Consider the following 18,207-nt stretch of genomic DNA (forward strand, 5'->3'; position numbering starts at 1 on the left):
AAATTTTTTCCTAACATGTCTGTCCTATTGTCAACCACTTTTAAGCAATTAGCCTTGGCTCATCATATCACGTAAGGCTAATTAATATGCTTACCCTGCAGCTAAGGATTAGATACTAATTTAAAAAAGAATTCAAAAAATAAATAAACTTAAAAAAATTTCAAGCAAGTGTTCAATGTATGGGAGATTGTTTAATTCACTATTAAAGAAATTGACTGGAAACACTTCATAAAATGTCCCCTCCCATGCCACATTACCGCCAAGAATTAAAACGCTTTAATGGCTTCCCATGGCACTCAAAATAAAACGCTAATTCCAAGTGACGAAAGCCCTGCACAATGTGGACCAACAACATCTCCTGCCACTTTTCCCAATGTTCACCTTGTTTCAGCTACTGACCTTTCAACAGTTTAAAGAACTTTTCTGCCTAAAGCCCTGTGAAGACACTTTTACTCACGCTCAGAACACTCAATGAGTATATGCTTTTACAAAGCAGTTAAATCATAATCTGTCCCTAGATACAGGAAAAGTTGCATACAAATATGTAAAAGGATACAAGGGCAGTATTTTTTCTTCTAAGTGTAATTTAATGGAGAGATGCTATGGAAAAAAAAAAAAAGTTGACCAAAACTGAAAATAGGGAGCAGTTCCAATGCAAATTTAAGAAACACTTATCATACAATTTTTAAGAAACGTATCTTAAAAGTATCTATCTATACCCATTTCTATAAGTGCAACTTCATTCTATACCTACATAAAGTACAAGTAAAATGAAAAAAGGAAAGCTTAATAGTTTAAGAATATTACAAAAGCAAATCAGTTACCATTGCAGATGGTATCCTGAAGAAATCCAAAATACCTATTGGTGACTACTAGGAATCAATTGATTAAATACAATTCTTCATTATTACAACTTTCTTCACAAAATTAAAATCAAAATGAAAATATGAATTAACCTCTCTTTCATTAACTACTTGAATGAGCCTCATTCTCAGTGAGATCTTCACCAGGACCATCTAACTTAAAATAGGACATGGAAAAAATGTAAGTGTCCATTGACAGATGAATGGATAAAGGAAACGTGGTGTATAAATATACAACTGAATACTATTCAGTCATGAGAGAGGATATCCTGCCATTTGCAACAACATGGATGGATCTTGCAGGCATTATGCTAAGTGAAATAAGCCAGAAAGACTTACTTACATGTGGAATCTAAAAAAAGCTGAATTCACAGAAACTGAGAACAGATTGGTGGCTGCTGGGGATAGGGGAAATGAGTGAAGGTGATCAAAAGTACAAACTTCCAGTTATAAGACAAATAAGTTCTGGAGATATACTATACAGCATGGTGACTATAGTTATCAATGCTGTATTGTATATTTGAAAGTTGCTAAGAGACTGGATCTTAAAAGTTCTCATCATAAGAAAAAAACAAAACAAGACATTGTGACTGGGAGGTGATGGATGTGAACTAAAATTGTGGAGGGGTGCGTGGGTGGCTCAATCAGTTGAGCCTCTGGCTTTAGCTCAGGTCATGATCTTGCAGTTTGTGGGTCGGAGCTCCATGTTGGGCTGACAACGTGGAGCCTGGAGCCTGCTTCAGATTCTGTGTCTCCCTCTCTCTACGCCCCTCCCCCACTCATGCTCTGTCTCTCTCTCTCTCAAAAATAAATAGACATTAAAAAAAATTTTTTTAATAAAATAAAATTGTGGAAATCATTTCACAATATATACATACATCAAATCATCGTGTTATATACCTTAAACTAATACAATGTTATTTTATCAATTATATCTCAATAAAACTGGTGGAAAAAGTGGAAGTTATAGATGAACTAACCTCTCTTTCGGTGATTACTTGACTGAGCCTCATCCTCACTGGCATTTTCACCAGGACCATCTAATTTTGTTTCCCGGCTTTCTTTGCTCTCAGTGTTAATTCTCTTTTCAACCTTGTCTTCTCTTTCTTTTCTATTTTGTAGCTTCTTATTTCCTTGGCTGATGACACTCTGACTCTGCAAAAAGTTTTCTGAATGAAATCATTTTCATGCACATTTTCACTAACATATCTAAAAAATTGTGGTAATAAACCTTTTCTAAATACTGCAAAACAAATGACAATTTTTATTGAAAATAAAACTACTTTTCAAAAGACACTGTTAAAAGTCAAGCCACAGATTGGGAAAAAATATTTGCTAAGTGTTTGATAAAGCACTTGGATCCAAAATATATAATGACCTCTCAAAATGAAATCATAAGAAAACAACTCAAATTTTCAAAAAATGGGCTACAACTGAACAGACACTTCAACAAAAGTTATACTAATAGCAAATGTAAATGGAAAGGTGCTTGGCATCATTAGTCAAAGAAATGCAAATTAAAACTAGAATGTGATACCACCACACACCTAATAGAAATAGATTAAAAGACTGACTCTATGGAATATTTGTGAAGGTGTGACACAAGTTGAATTCTCATACACTGAGTATTAGGGGAATGAAGTTTGGTAGTTCCAGCAAAGGCTAAACACATAGCAACCATACAATCCAGCTATTCTACCTCGGTATTTACTCAAGAAAAATGAAAGCATATATCCATGCAAAATTTTGTACACAAATGTTTATAGAGCAGCTTTATGTCTAACAGCCCCAAATTGGAATCAACACAAATGTCCATCCATAGATGAATAGACAAGCAGCATTCCATTCATAAAATGAAATACTACTTGGCAATAAAAAGGAATGAACTACAGGTACTCGTTAATGACATAAATAAATCCTCAAAATAATTAAGTGAAAACTGGGGGAAAAAGGAGTCCTATTCTAGGACTCTCTATTTATGTAAAATTGTAAGAGATGCAAATTAAGTATAAGTGACAGAAAGCATATCAGTGGTTACCAGGAATGATGAGGGGAATGTGACAGGGAGAATTACAAAGGAGTGTGAGGAAGCTTTTGGGGTAATGGTTAAGCCCATTATCTTGATTTTGGTGATGGTTTCACAGGTCAAAACTTATCAAGTTGTATACTTCATGTGTAGTTTATTACATGTCACTCACTAATTAAGCTGTTTAATGTATATTATCTACAACTATAAGCTAATACTGCACAAAATACAAAGCAAAGTGTACAGTGTCAAATGAAAACATGTAACCAGATAACCATATATGCTACCACTCCTCTAAAAAGTCCTTTGATAGGGGTGCCTGGGTGGCTCAGTCAGTTGAGTGTCCAACTCCAGCTCAGGTCATGATCTTGCGGTTCGTTGAGTTCGAGCCCTGCATCAGGCTCTGCACTGACAGCTCAGAGCCTGGAGCCTACTTCCAAATCTGTGTCTCCCTCTCTCTCTGTCCCTCTCCCCCTCACGCTCTGTGTCTTTCTCTCAAAAATAAACAAACATTACAAAAAATGTTTTTAAGTCCTTTGATTAAAGTATCTCAGAACCATCTTTTAGAGTTTCTTTCATAGTTTAAATTAAAAATCCATTCACTGAACACTTCCTGATTTGATACAATATATATATGCATATTATGCATATGTGTATATATAATTAGCTCTTCAATACATATTGAAGATTATAAATAAACATATAGCAAATTCTGAAACAAAATGGGCTTCAATTTAGTCTCATATTAAAAACTAATCTCTTTAATTGTAGTCACTACATAAAAATAACAGCATGGTACCCACCCCTTCTAAATCGAAGATTACAATCAAATGAAGGCAATGTGATGAATAAAATCAGGTATCTGAAAAATGGGTTAGACTATAAAAAGGATGGCTGCTAAGTTTTCAGCATTTCTTTATTAATGTAATTCTCCACATTTGAAATAAAATTCTGCATGTTGAAATGAGAATATTTTCCCTTTATGAAGGAAAAAACCTTAAAATAATACTCACTCCAGTGTTCACTAATTCACTTGGCGTTGGCCAATTCGCCATATCGCTGAAATCACTAGCCTAAGAAGTAATAAATAAGTGTTATATCTGCAAATTAGAAATCTTAAGTAGAAAAAATATTTTCTAAAAGTGAAGGCAATTCTAAAAAATCACCTATATACAATTACATGCAGGCATTTGCCAAATTAACTCAAAATCTTCTCCAAACAACAGAACACTGCAATAACAATGCTTGGGTCTTATCCACCTTCTAGCACTATTTAATGACACTGAGACTAGATTGATATATATAGGATAACAGAATGACAAACATATACAGGATTTGCACAAAGGCCACAATTCTCTAATATATTAGCTTTAACCTAACATCAATGATAAAACTAGAAGAAAAGTACATAATAATCTAAGAGTTTCTAACATACCAATTTTCAACATCAATATAGCTAAGAACTATTTCATGTAAAAACATACCTTGTTGGATTTCTTTGTCTTGAGTTTTCCTGCTTTTATAATTTTGGGGGAACTGAGCTCTAAAAAAAAATTAAAAAAAAATACACAGAATTGTTTTTACAATCACTTCGTTTGATATATTTAACAAAATAAGTATCATATCAAGTTCAGTAAGCCAGTGTTGTCATCATTTCCAACAAAATCCAAAGTTCTGATACTGAAACTCAACAAGAAATCAACTACAGTTCAAGAATAGATTCAAATTTGTTTTCAGTGTTCAAATCAAAAGAAATATCAAGGTTTACTTAACCTGAACTGATAGACCAATCCTTTCACGGAGGAAAACATGAAAAAATTAGAAATATAACATGTTTTCATAAAGTAGTAACTTATTTCCCAAAGGGATACATTTTGCTATACAATTCATACATTGACATTCATCAAGAAGCATCCAGAAAATAAGTCAGAAGACTTCAAACTATTTGTGCTTGCAAACAAACAAGATTAGCAACCATAATAGGTTGTATGTAGATAAAGTCATAAAAAATAGAACAGGTCTCTGTAAAAGTTTATATAAGATTATCATGGTACTGGGGCACCTGGGTGGCTGTCAGAGCAGACCCTGCTTGGGATTCTCTCCCTCCCTCTCTCTCTGCCCCTCCCCACTCACACACTCTCTAAGTAAACAAACAAACTTAAAAAAAAAAAAGATTATCATGGTATCACCACTTGTCCCTATTTTGAATAAGACAGTGGTTGACAATGAAATAAATACATAAATAAAGAGAGATAGAGAAAGACTTACTCTCTAAATGAAGCTTTACAACTGTTTTTTAGTCTGGTTCGTTACTTAGCCAAGATGACCAGATGGCGTATCACCTAGCTAAACATGATCTAAAGTAAATATTGAAAAGTAGAATAAACTTGGTGTGCACAGAAAACACAATAATACAGCAAAACATGAATTCATAAAATCATAGCAATGACCAATTCATAGAATAAAATGAAGCAATCTTTCAGTTAAAACCCAGAAGCAGATTTTAAAAAGATACAGAGTACTTTTCAAAGGAAGAGAGATGAAGGATGAAGATATCGCAAGGGATGAAAATACAGGAATCTTGAATATTAAAGTAATTCTATTCCTAATGCAGAATAATGAGTACATAGTTACACGTATGTGCATGTATATACATATTTGTAAATGGGCATAAAGATAAAATATTTCATTAAGAAAAATTACAAAAAATGAGGACAGGAAAACAAAGAACAATATTTGCCTGAACGCTATCCAGAATTTGACTGGAGTATGTTCTACATATACCATGTATTTTATGAAAGTTATACAATATCGGGGCAGTTGAGTGGCTCAGTCAGTTAAAATTCCGACTTTGGCTCAGGTTCTGATCTACAGTTTGTGAGTTCAAGCCCTGCATCAGGTTCTGCATTGACAATGTAGAGCCTGCTTAGGGATTCTCTCTCTCTCTCTGCCCCTCCTCAAATTGGGCGCACTCACGTGCGTACACTCTCGCTCAAACTCAAAAACATAAATAAAAGAAAGTTATACAGTATAGAACATTTGGGGGACTTTCCCTCAACAAAGTGGAAAAAAATGTCCCAAAATATTGCTATGTTAAGTAAATTAAGTGCCCGGAAGTTACAAAATAAAGCTTTATACAAAATATTTGATGTAAAGTAGTAAGGGACAGGCCACACAAGCAGGTTTCATTTAGTTTTACTATAAATCAATTAGATATTAATAATCACAAAATTAAGGTCAGAAATTAAAGATAAAAATTATTCTGGGGGTGCCTGGGTGGCTCAGTTGGTTAGGCATCCAACTTCGGCTCAGGTCATGATCTCACGGTTAGTGGATTCAAGTCCCATGTTGGGCTCTGTGCTGACAGCTTAGAGCCTGGAGCCTGCTTCAGATTCTGTGTCTACCTCTCTCTCTGCCCTCCCCCAGCTCACACTCTGTCTCTGTCTCTCAAAAATGAACGTTAAAAATATTTTTTTTTAATTATTCTGACTACATAAAAATAAACTTTTTAACTTTAATATTAAATGACACAAATTATTAACAAAATTTTTAAAAATACTTAAACATAATAGAGTTAATAATCTATTGATTTAAAAACTGGGGGGTCTGGGTGGCTCAGTCGGTTGAGCATCTGACTTTGGTTCAGGTCATGATCTCGTGCCCTGTGAGTTGGAGTCCCGCGTCGGGCTCTGTGCTGACAGCTCAGAACCTGGAGCCTGCTTGGGATTCTGTGTCTCCCTCTCTCTCTGCCCCTCCCCCACTCATATTCTTGTCTCTTTCTTCCTCAAAAATAAACATTAAAAAAAAATTTTTTATTTAACCATGTATAAATAAAAATAAAACCCAGTACAGTTCCATACTCTACTCAGACATTGATTATAAGCTCTACTTAAAAGTGAGTAAGTTGGAAATATTTATTTCTTTGAACATTTAAAAAAATTTTTTTTTAATTTTTTTAACGTTCATTCATTTTTGAGACACAGAGAGAGACAGAGCATGAGCAGGGAAGGGGCAGAGAGAGAGGGAGACACAGAATCTGAAGCAGGCTGCAGGCTCTGAGCTGTCAGAACAGAGCCTGATGTGGGGCTCAAACTCACAAACTGCGAGATCATGACCTGACCCGAAGTCGGACACTCAACCGACTGAGCCACCCAGGCACCCCAGAACATTTAAAAAAATTTTAAGAGATTTTGATTTCAGCATATTCTTTTGGACTCAGAATTTTGAATTTTTGTTTAAATTTTAAGCTCTCAACTTTAATTCCTCCTCAGGAAATATAATGGGAAAGCTTACATTTAACCCTGGGGAATTAATAATGCTTACATTTTAATGTTGTACCTTTATGTACACATTGTAATTGGGATGTTTATGTACATGTTATCAATATAATAATTTAATCACAAAGTATCTGACAAACTATGTTAGCCACTCTGGAAAAGGAAACAGTGATTTCTTAACATTTGTTACTAAACGGTCCTTATGAATTAATTTACTTTTCCAAGGGGAAGACTTTCCCAGAACATTCCTGTTCCCAAGTCCTCCCATGGAAATAGTAAGTTTCCTGATTAATGAGTTTAGGAAAAAAAACAGAACCTACCAAATCAGCACCTTTCCTCTTTTTCCTTTAGGAACTAGCTGTCCACAAAAAGCAAGTATTGTAGGCTGCTTTTTAAATTTTTTTAAAATTTATTTTAGAGAGAAAGAGAGAAAGATCACATGAAGGGGGAGAGAGGGAGGGAAAGGGAGACAGACAGAATCCCAATCAGGCTCCTCGCATCAGGGAAAGGGGGGTGGGGCCTCAATCCTATGACCCCAAGATCACCATCTGAGCAGAAACCAAGAGTTAAAAGCTTAACTGACTGAGCCACCCAGGTGCCCCTGTAGGTTGCTTTTTCGTCTGTCACCTTTACAGGGACAGACTCCCCAACACAGATAGAAGGAGGACCTGCAGTTGCAATGCAACCAACTGTGTGGACACATTTGTCTAATTCCAAGTTCAACATGAGGAAGTCCTTTGTGCTGCTCACTTAAACAACCTCATCAACCCAGACTTTTTAATTTGAAAGGATGATACTAAGCTGCTAAATAAATAATCTATGTGAAAGATGAACAGATGATTTTAAAAAGAAATACAGGGGGTTTAGGCAAAATACATGAAGTGGGTAGAGAGACAGTTTTCCAGTTATGGAATGAATAAATTACAGGAAAAGGCACAGTCTGATGGATACAGGCAATGACAACGTAACAGTGATGCAAAAGGACAGATGGTAGCTACACTTATGGTGAACACAGCATAACATACAAACTTGAAATCACTAGGTTGTACACCTGAAACTAATGTAATATCGTGTCAACTCTACTCAAAATATCATAATTAAAAATATATATGGGGCGCCTGGGTGGCTCAGGTCATGATCTCACTGTCCGTGGGCTCGAGCCCCATGTCAGGCTCTGTGCAGACCGCTCAGAGCCTGGAGCCTGCTTTGAATTCTGTGTCTCCCTCTCTCTCTGCCCCTCCCCCACTCATGCTATCTCTCTCTCTCTCTCTCTCTGTCAAAAATAAACATTAAAAAGAATTTTTTTTAATAAAATAAATATATATAAACGGCCAAATATGAAATGGCATTCAATTGCACTAATAAAGAAATGTAAAATAAAACACTTTTTACCTATCGTAATGACATGTGTAATCTATCACTTAAAACATGTATCTTTTAATACAGCAATTCTATTTCTGGGAAATTACCTGGGAAGCAAGACAAGGTACAATCATGTCTGTATGTTTACTGGTGAGTTTGCTGATATAATCATATTTAAGTAAACAACCTATATCTACATTCATTAACATGGTATAGTTATATTATAGTATATCGAAACAAAAGAATGTAAAAGTTTTAGAAACAAGATAAATCTACATGCATTAACATGGAAATAGTCCATCACGTCTTAAATATAATTTTATATACACATAGGGAGAACAGGTAAAACAAGCCTACAAAAGGCTATTTTTAACTAAAATGGAGGAAATTGCCCTTCACGTTTTTAGAGAAAACATAAGCAACCCTAGAAAATTAAAAAACAAATTTAAAACATATTTGTGCGTTTAAATTTGTACATAAAAATTTAAAATACATTTTTTCCCAAACAGATGAAACCTAACAAATTTAAACTACTAGTGTTTTCAAGTATATATTAACATACATGAATGGTGTATGATCTTCATATCTCCCATTTTTCAAATATCACTGGTGAGACACTATATCAGTGCAACTTTTTGAGTAATATTCCAGTACCTTTAAAATGTTATTCTTTAACTCTGGGAATCTATAAGCTAATAATTCTAAATTAATAAGGAAAACAATTCATTTTAAGAGCTTTAACACTAGAAACGAAAATTGCAACAGTATTACCCAGTCAGGTAAATGCAACATCTTTAATTGTTAACAGATACTTATTATTTATTATACTTCATTAGGACTAAAATCCCTTGTTATTCAAACTGATCTATCAGCATCACTGAATCAATTAGGAACTTATTAAAAATATAGAAATCTCAGGTCCTACAGAATCAGATCTGCATTTTAAAAAGACCCATGGTGGATTCCTGTGCACATTAAAATGAGAGTTGCTGGTATAATCTGTTCTTTAAAGGCAGACTATGGCTAACCCCATAAGAAAGATATCTTACGGGGCACCTGGGTGGCACAGTCGGTTAAGCGTCCGACTTCAGCCAGGTCAAGATCTCGCGGTCCGTGAGTTCGAGCCCCGAGTCAGGCTCTGGGCTGATGGCTCAGAGCCTGGAGCCTGTTTCCGATTCTGTGTCTCCCTCTCTCTCTGCCCCTCCCCCGTTCATGCTCTATCTCTCTCTGTCCCAAAAATAAATAAACGTTGAAAAAAAAAATAAAAAAAAAGAAAGATATCTTACACCATGACTGCATTTAATCATAATTTTAAAAGGTCAAAATTTTTTTCAAAATAATAAAATCCACAAATTGAGTACCATTTAAATGAAAGTCATCGTTATGGACAATATACAAACATCAAGAAGACACCCTTTGCCTCAAAGAACATTACAGACTAGAACTAGAGATAAAAATATGAATATGTAATCCCATTACAAGACACTTAGGGGTAATTTCTGTAAGAAAGCTGTGGACTATTAAGGAGAGTAGCTCAGTGAGACCAAGGAAGACTACATACAGGAGTCAGCATATGAACTTGTTTTTCAAGGATAAACAGAATTAAAACAGGGTGGGGGGTGGGCTAAATGGGTGATGGGTATTAAGGAAGGCGCTTGTTATGATGAGCACGGAGTGTTATATGTAAGTGATCAATCACTAATTCTACTTCTAAAACCAATATTACATTATATGTTAACCAGAATTTAAACAAAAATTGGGGGGGAAAAGAATTAAAGAGATTGAGGATGAGCAAATAGGGCCTTCACCCAAAACACAGGGTACAAAGAAGAGAACATAAACAAAAAGCTAGAATGGTAGGATAAGACCAGATACATTATAGGCTCCCTCCCCATTTAAGTACTCTTCTTATGTTAACAACCAATAGAGAGATGTGTAGGATATTTAAGTAGTTTGCAGGGGCAGGGAGTGTAACATAATAGGGATAATTTTAGAGTTGCCTGGGTGGCTCAGTCAGTCAAGAGCCCAGAGTCCCAATCCTGGACACCTGGGTGATTCGGTCAGTCAAGCATCCAACTCTTGCTTTTGGCTCAGGTCATGATCTTATGGTTCATGGGTTCGAGCCCCAGCATCCAGCTCTGCCCTGACAGTGCAGAGTCTGCTTGGGATTCTCTCTCCTCTTCTCTCTCTGCCCCTCCCCCACTCATGCTCTCTGAGTCTATATGAAAATAAATAAACAAACTTAAAAACTTTACTCACTTTTCATGACTATAATCATTAGCAAAGTTTTAATTAAGAAAATGCACTGGGGCACCTTGGTGGCTCAGTCGGTTAAGCATCCGACTTCAGCCCAGGTCATGATCTCGTGGTTGGTGAGTTCGAGACCCGCTTTGGGCTCTGTGCTGACAGCTCAGAGCCTGGAGCCTGCTTGGGATTCTGTGTCTCCCTCTCTCTCTGCCCCTCCCTAGCTTGCTCGCACTCTCTCTCTCTCTCTGTTAGAAATAAACTTAAAAGAAAAGAAAGAAAGAAAGAAAATGCACTGTTACCAACATTACACTAATTTTAAGGGAAAATTGTAGTAAAATGCTATTTTACTACAGTAAATGTTTTAAAAAACATTTTTAAAACTATTTAATTCTCATATTCTAAAAGTGGGACTATCAATTTGTAGTCACTTTAGAGAGCAACTTGTCAACAAATATCTTGTTACCTAACAATTCCAGTTCTCATCATCTATCCTACAGAAAGTCAGACATGTATACCAGAAATATGTATAAAAATGTCGTTTAAGGGCATTCAACTCTTGATTTCGGCTCAGGTCATGATCCCAGGATCATGGGATTGAGTCAGTGGAGCTGGGTATGGAAGGGGGGGGCAAGTTCAGTCATGGCTGAGCCTCTCTCTCTCTCTCTTTCTCTCCCTCCCCCAGCTCAAGCTCTCCTTCTAAAAAAATAAAATTAAAATAAATAAAATAAAAATGCTGTTTGAAACAACCAAGATGTCAACCAATAGGTAAATGGCTAAATGAACTATATCAATTATATTTATGGGCTCCTTGCCAGCAATTTTTAAAATTTAATTTTAAAAACTCACTTATTGTATAGTTACCTTTTTTTTTGGGGGGGGGGGGTAGGCTCCATGCTCAACGTGGGGCCTGAACTCACAACCCTAAGATCTACGGACTGAGCCAGCCAGGCGCCTCCCCGCCCATGCCTGGTTGGTGGTCTCAACCAATACTTTAAATGAAAAATGGATGATGATATGATGTTTTAAAAACATACACAAAACACTATATTTAGAAGGAACTGCATGGAAAGGTCTGAATATCAGTAAACAGGATATGTAAGGAGACATCAAAAGTTCTGTTTTTATAAGGAGGCTGTGTTTATGTATCATTCATATAACTTACTTAAAATGTTATTAGAGTAATAATAAGCTTATTTGAAGTTTCTAGGAAGCAGACATTAAGAGAAAGGACAGTTGATGAGGTCAGAGAAGAATAAGGATAAAAAAGATGGACAAATCAATATTTTTATATACCATGTTTTCGTTGAGTAAAAGAACTGCAATTATATTAGAAAGCTGATTTTTGATATGCAAAATACAGTGATAGCAGCAGGTATGAGATTAATAAAACCCACATTGTAATTTTAATAAAGGTCTCCAAAAGAAACCAATTACTTTAAAAAAGAAAACAACTACTTTAAACAAGAATTGGAGACAATTCTTTCGGGTCTGCTTACTGAATTCAAGACTGCAATGATACTATTCTAGGTGTCTCAAGTGGGCCAGGCTTTGGTTGAAAAGGCCTCACCTAGATTAAGAGAAACAGCAATACACAGGCCAAAATCATCCTACAAGTGGAATAAAGTGCCTCACAAAGGCTGAAGAAGCAAGAATGATTCACTTGCAGTTTCAACAGAGAAAATTCATGATTATCATGAATAATAATCATGATAATCCCCTTCATTTCCTATAATGTTTCTATCCCTGATGATAAACTTTCCGGCAAAATTTTGTGGATGGAATTCCTGTACCTCATTAAGAGGGTAACAGTAAATCCAGGTTTGGCCAGGACAAGCATGGTTTAAGTCTGTTATTCCAGCATAATTAATATCCTTCTCTTTCCCTCTCTACAGTATCCTGGTTTGTAGGATAAATTACACAGGCTCCCTACCAATAGATTATCCCTAGTTTGCACCTACTCTAAACCTTAAAGGTCCTCTGCTATTTTATTGTTCTTTAAGTTGCAAATATGCTTAGGAAAATGGGAAGCCAAGGCACCCAGATTATAGATGACACTCTTATATTAACTGGAAGAGGTGAATACATTCATTTCATTCATTTACAATGCCCAGTAAAATCGCCAGAAGTAGAACCTAAGTCTCTCAAAACAGTGCAATTTTTCTACACCATAATCTTTACACTATGACTACAAACAGAAGTTGTGGTAGAACAGCTTAGAGTCAGTATTGGGAAGTTTATAAAATTACTGCTCCAAATAGTAAAGAATAGTATTCCTGTAGGCACAGGATTCCAAGAATAGGAAGAGTTGCCTACAGAGAGACATCAGCAAAATCAAAATTGCCATGAACCACAACATACCTCAAGCATTACCTTGTTCTTAACCTCCAATAAAGATTAAGATCCCCAATGAAGGCACCTGAAGTTAATTAAACTCTTAAATAGTTTTCAAAAGGACATTTCCAATTAAAATTCCTAAGTCTTACCTTAAAAGTTTAAAAACCTGTCAAAATAATTTACAACCAAAAGACAGTTCATTTTTTGGTTAATTCACTGAATATAAATTACAATTATAAGTCTAGAAGTAGCGAGGTTGAACAGTCCATTAAGATTCATTAAGGCTTTCTTTCCCTTCGCTAAATGTATGGACATTATGCTTTAAGATTTGTTTCCTTCAGTTAGTGATAGTGAATAAATAGATCTTTACAGCTAGAAGAGAATGATGGTAATATTAAATTTAGAGCAAACTTTTAAGTAGTTTTTTCTGCAAGTGTCAAAATTTATGAAGAATGAGGAGTATTACCATGCAAAGGCTAAAAAAAAAAATCAATTAACATCTCACTCTATTGGACTTCCTCTGAAGAAATGTTTATACCTGCAATATAAATGTAATTAAAACATTTTAATTACCTTATAATTATGCCATATTCTTGAACTCACTTGATTCTCACAACCCTGTAAACACACTCACATTTTCCCCATTGTATTGTTAACCTTTAATTTTAAGAAAAAGTGAAGATTTCCCAGTAAACAGCTGTAATTTCTATATTAAAAGTTCTACTGATTTACTAAGACTTAATTTACAAAATAAAACTAGGAGACACTGCTTTCTGTGTTGTTTTATTTTTTCCACTTAAACTTAAAAAAAAAAAAAAAACTACAACCAAAATAAAGCACCTAGGGCCCTACTGTACTGATCAGCTTTCAAATGCTGAGGCTTAATCTAACCTCCTCTGAAGAGGAGGGCTGCCAACCGAAGACTCCCATTTACCTAACATGCAACCCACTCTCATGTCAACTGTCCTATTCAATTATTTCCCACCACAATTTTGTTGGCAATTACTGTATAGTCTCATACTTAATATCACTACTTCTTGTTTTGAAAACGGAGATTTTCAGCTTATCAATTATTTCGCAATGAAAAAAACTACAATGGCGATTCCACTGCTTATAAATAAATCCCCTGGCTCTGACTTGCTTCACCCCTTTTTTTACAAGTCCAAAAGTCCACCAAAACTTTTCTATAGGATGAACTGCGTTATCTACCTAGTTTCCCCAAGTCACTAACACGTGGGGGGGAGGGGAGGGGGGACGGGGGCAAACTCAATCGAGGCCGCGCCAGGCGAGCGGCTCAGCTACTTTACTCCCGCTGTGCCCCCACCAGTCAAGGAGAAGCTGAGGTCCCACCTCTTCCTGCCGCTCCCTTCCCAGATGTCCATTTATGTAAATAGGCTAAGTGAATGACACCTTGGAACGAAATACCTCCGACTGACAGGGAAAGGAGGCCTGCCCTTCCCCCAGTCCTTCAACAGCCAAACAAATCATCCCTGCACACACCATCCCAGCGCCCACCGCAAAAACCACAGACCTGCCTCCAGGGTTTCCAGTGGGGACGACGGCAGTCCCGTCCCGGCAGTGGACAGGTGCTGAGGAGGCTTTTTGGTCCAGGGGTTCTCCTTAGGCGGCGGCGGCGGCGGCGGCGGCGGCGGCGGCGGCGGCGGCGGCGGCTGCAGCTTTTCCTCAGGGCCGGCCGCCGCCTCAATCTCCAGGACGTCCTCGGCCGGCAGGTCCCTCGGCAAGGGTGGCGGGGGTTCCCCACCGAAGGGGCCCCCGGGCCCGCGCGCCTTGTGCGCCAGGTGCAGCGCCAGGGGTCTCACGGGCACGGCCGCCTGGGGCACGCTGTACCCCAGCACCAGCGCCGGCGACGGCTCTCCCCGAGCCCCCGCGCTGATGGCTGTCGCGGCCCTCTCTTCACTCGCCGCCTCCTTGCCCTCCCGTTCGGGCGGGGACAGCTGCTCGGCCTGCCGACTCGCCGCTACCAACAGCGACTCCTTCTCAGCAGTCACCGTGGGTGGCTCCTCCCCAGAGTGAGCGCCGGGCACCGGGGCCCGAGCAGACATCGTCCCTTTGCCCCAGCCACCCCAGCCAGGGGGAGCCCGGGGCCAGGGAGCCCGACTGCCCGTCTTTCCGCCGGGGAACCGACTGGCTCCGGCCTGGGGCAGAAAACCCGAGAACCCGGCCGCCACCGCCGCCCGTGTTGGCCGACGCCGTACAAGCGCCCGGCGTGCCGCCGCCCCTCCCCGCGCGGAACGGAGCGCTAACCGCCCGCCGGCCCAGTTCGCCTCAGAGGCACACGCCCCGAGCCAGCCAACAAGCGCCAGGCGCCGCAGCCGGGAGCCGCGAGCCTTCACCTGGCGTGGGCAGCGGTGGACGCACTACAAGCAGGGGTGGAGGACCTCTAGCGGAGTCAAGGAGGCGCGTGCCCCTAGAGCCGGTAACTGCACAAGGGGGCGGAGGCGGGGGCGTGAAGGGGGCGGTCCCAGAGGGCAGAGCGGGGGCGGGGCCTCCCGAAGGAGCGTGACGTGGCTACTCACCGGCTCCTGCCCTCGCAAGGCGGCTGCCCGCGGTGGTTGACGGACTAGCCGGTCCGGGTAACGCCCGGCCTAAGGGCCGGCCCCGCCCCAGCGGCCAGCCGAGGGGGAGGGAAGGCAAACTGGACGATTCTTCTGCACGCGGGCTACCGCAGCCCCGTCTGTGGGCGCAGGGGCGGGGCGCGCACAGGGCCTCTGTGACTCGCGGCGCCCTGGCGCCGCCCTCTGCAGAGTGCGGGCAAGGGGCGGGGCGGGCTACGCACGTGGCGCCGGAGGGTGGGGGGGCGGGGCTGTCGCTTGTGCCCCGGGCCCTGACGGAGAATTGAACCGAGGCGGGAGAGGATGGTAGGTAGTCTCCACCACCTACCCTGGGGTGATTTTCTTGCGGACCGGGGTCCCGGACTCTGCGTTAGACCCTTCGCCCCGTGAAAGTTTCCCCCTGAGGATTTGGGGCGCTGCGATCCCTTTTAATCCCGAGCCACGTCCAGAATGGAAATTGTGTAATTTGTAGGTAACTGTTTATGAAACCTTTGCCCAGGGAGTCGGTTTAGTGCACTTCCCCACCCTTATTTCCAACCCTCGAACTGAAATACATTTAAAATGCTCTTGAGGAAAACAAATGGTTACTATTTCGCCGGCTTTTTGTTGTTGTTACAAGTTCCTTTGATTTGTAGAGATAACACTTGTTTACAAAGTAACCATGTTTCCTAATATTTTTTCCTGGAATGGACATATTTTAAAAGGTACAAATATGTAACATGTATGTATTGATTAAATCCAATAAGAGCTTTCTACTTGGCAGTCACATTCAGTGAATGATGATATTGGTTTCATAGGCATGTATTTATAAGTTAATTAATGTTTATGTTCCTGTGCAAGGTCGCTGAAAATGGGTTTGACCCAGTGAAAATTTTTTCACCAAAGAACACCCCTCCCTCAAAAAAAAAAAAAAAACAACAAAACTGTACCTGGCCATTTGTATGCACTTTGGCAATGGGTCCCTCCTAGCTTCCTTGAGAGCTGACAAGCTAGGCAGAAAGCTTGTACGGGACTCCTTTCCCAGGGGGGGTCTCCCTTCAGTCACATTAATTTCCAATTTATCTGACCCTGAGCAACCTTCAGGACCCATTACCAGTTGAATAAGGATTGTACTTATATTTCCAAGGAGGCCCCATCTTCACTAGCTCCATTATTGGTAAAGCCTTGTTTTGTTAACTATCAACTAGCTGCTCTTCCTGTTAGAATCAGCCTTTTGGAGTCCTGCCAGGTAATACTTGGCTTTGTTTACAAAAGGTCAGCAACAAGTTCACACTGGAAGTGACTGAGAGAACACATTCTATTTTACTATCTGTTTCAATACAGGTGGATTAAAGACTGATTCTGTTGAGGAAAAGGTTATGTGGAATGGTGTCTGAAGTTAGATTCATATGGGCTACCTAACCATGGTTGGTAGTTTTGTTTGCTGCTGTTTTGTTTTTGTTTTGTTTTGTTTTCTTTTTAAGTGAATTATAAAGGTGCTTTATTGAAGAAACACAGGAGGACTTTTTTGGAACTAGATTGTGGTTGCAGGAAGAGAAGAACTGGAGGGTAAATGTGTACTCAAAAGGTCTCTAAAGATTCAGTAGTTGGTGTTTCAGATCTTCACTGTAATACAGTGCCACTAATGTCAGTGAAGGGAGTTGTCAATTTGTTGTCCCTCTTTTAAACACATATTAATAACTCCTATTTCCACATAGCTGCCTCTTGGAATCAACTTTACCTGTCTTCTATTTGCCTCTCCACCCTTTGCCTCCTTTTGTGCCAGGCAGAGCTGATCTGTCCAGATTGCACTAATGAATTCCCTCACAGTCCTTGGTATCTCGATGGGTTCAGGCAGTAGGAAGTATATGCAAGAGATTGGAGGCCAGAAGATAGTGGGGTCGTAGTCCATATTCCCCAGGCTGGTCAATTCCATATTCACCAAGGGTTAACTGCACTCTCTCTATTCAGTTATCTTTCCAGTTCTTTCCTTTGTCCCTTCAAGCCTATTAATAACTGGTAGTCCTTGGGGCACTGCATTATCTCTCATTGGTTTCCCTGACCCTTATGCTGTACCTCTGTAAGTCATCCTTTTAATAACTCTATTCAAATTATGCAGTTTAACCTTTTCATCTGATTTTTTTTTAAGATTTTATTTTTAAGTAATCTCTGCACCCAACATGGGACTCAAACTTACAACCCCAAGATCAAGAGTTGCACACTCCACCAAACCAGCCAGGTACCTCCATCTGATTTTTCTTTTTTTTTAAATGTTTACTTTGTGAGAGAGATAGTGCATGCATGCAACCTAGGGGTTGGGGCTGGGGGCAGAGAGAGAGGAAGACAGAGAATCCCAAGCAGGCTCCACACTGTCAGCACAGAGCCCGATGGGGAGTTGGATTCTATTAACCATGAGATCATGACCAGAACCGAAATCAAGAGTCAGACACAACTGACTGAGCCACCTAGGTGCCCCATCATCTGATTTTTTTTTTTAAGTTTATTTATTAATTTTGAGAGAGAAAGAGCACAGGAGGGGCAGAGAG

At 39.4% G+C, this 18,207-nt stretch overlaps 1 protein-coding gene across 5 annotated transcripts in view; it reads right to left on the minus strand.

Moving 5' to 3' along the window:
* The window catches only part of LARP1B (La ribonucleoprotein 1B), a 120,811-nt gene extending 105,583 nt beyond the window's left edge, over positions 1 to 15,228 (minus strand). For 2 of the 5 annotated variants that reach the window (XM_030313087.1, XM_030313084.1), the window contains exons 1-4: positions 14,641 to 15,227; positions 4,374 to 4,432; positions 3,903 to 3,962; positions 1,844 to 2,018 (exon numbers count right to left, since the gene is read on the minus strand). In XM_030313087.1, the coding sequence (XP_030168947.1) occupies positions 1,844 to 2,018; positions 3,903 to 3,962; positions 4,374 to 4,432; positions 14,641 to 15,172 (826 nt within the window). In that variant the 5' untranslated portion in view covers positions 15,173 to 15,227. Of the gene's footprint in view, positions 1 to 1,843; positions 2,019 to 3,902; positions 3,963 to 4,373; positions 4,433 to 14,640 lie in introns of all 5 variants that reach the window. The other 3 variants (XM_030313090.2, XM_030313093.1, XM_032592900.1) reach the window with 3 other exon arrangements.
* Between the last annotated feature and the right edge of the window lie 2,979 nt (positions 15,229 to 18,207).

This window comes from Lynx canadensis, chromosome B1 (genome assembly GCF_007474595.2).
Source record: "Lynx canadensis isolate LIC74 chromosome B1, mLynCan4.pri.v2, whole genome shotgun sequence".
In the NCBI taxonomy this organism is placed as follows: domain Eukaryota; kingdom Metazoa; phylum Chordata; class Mammalia; order Carnivora; family Felidae; genus Lynx; species Lynx canadensis.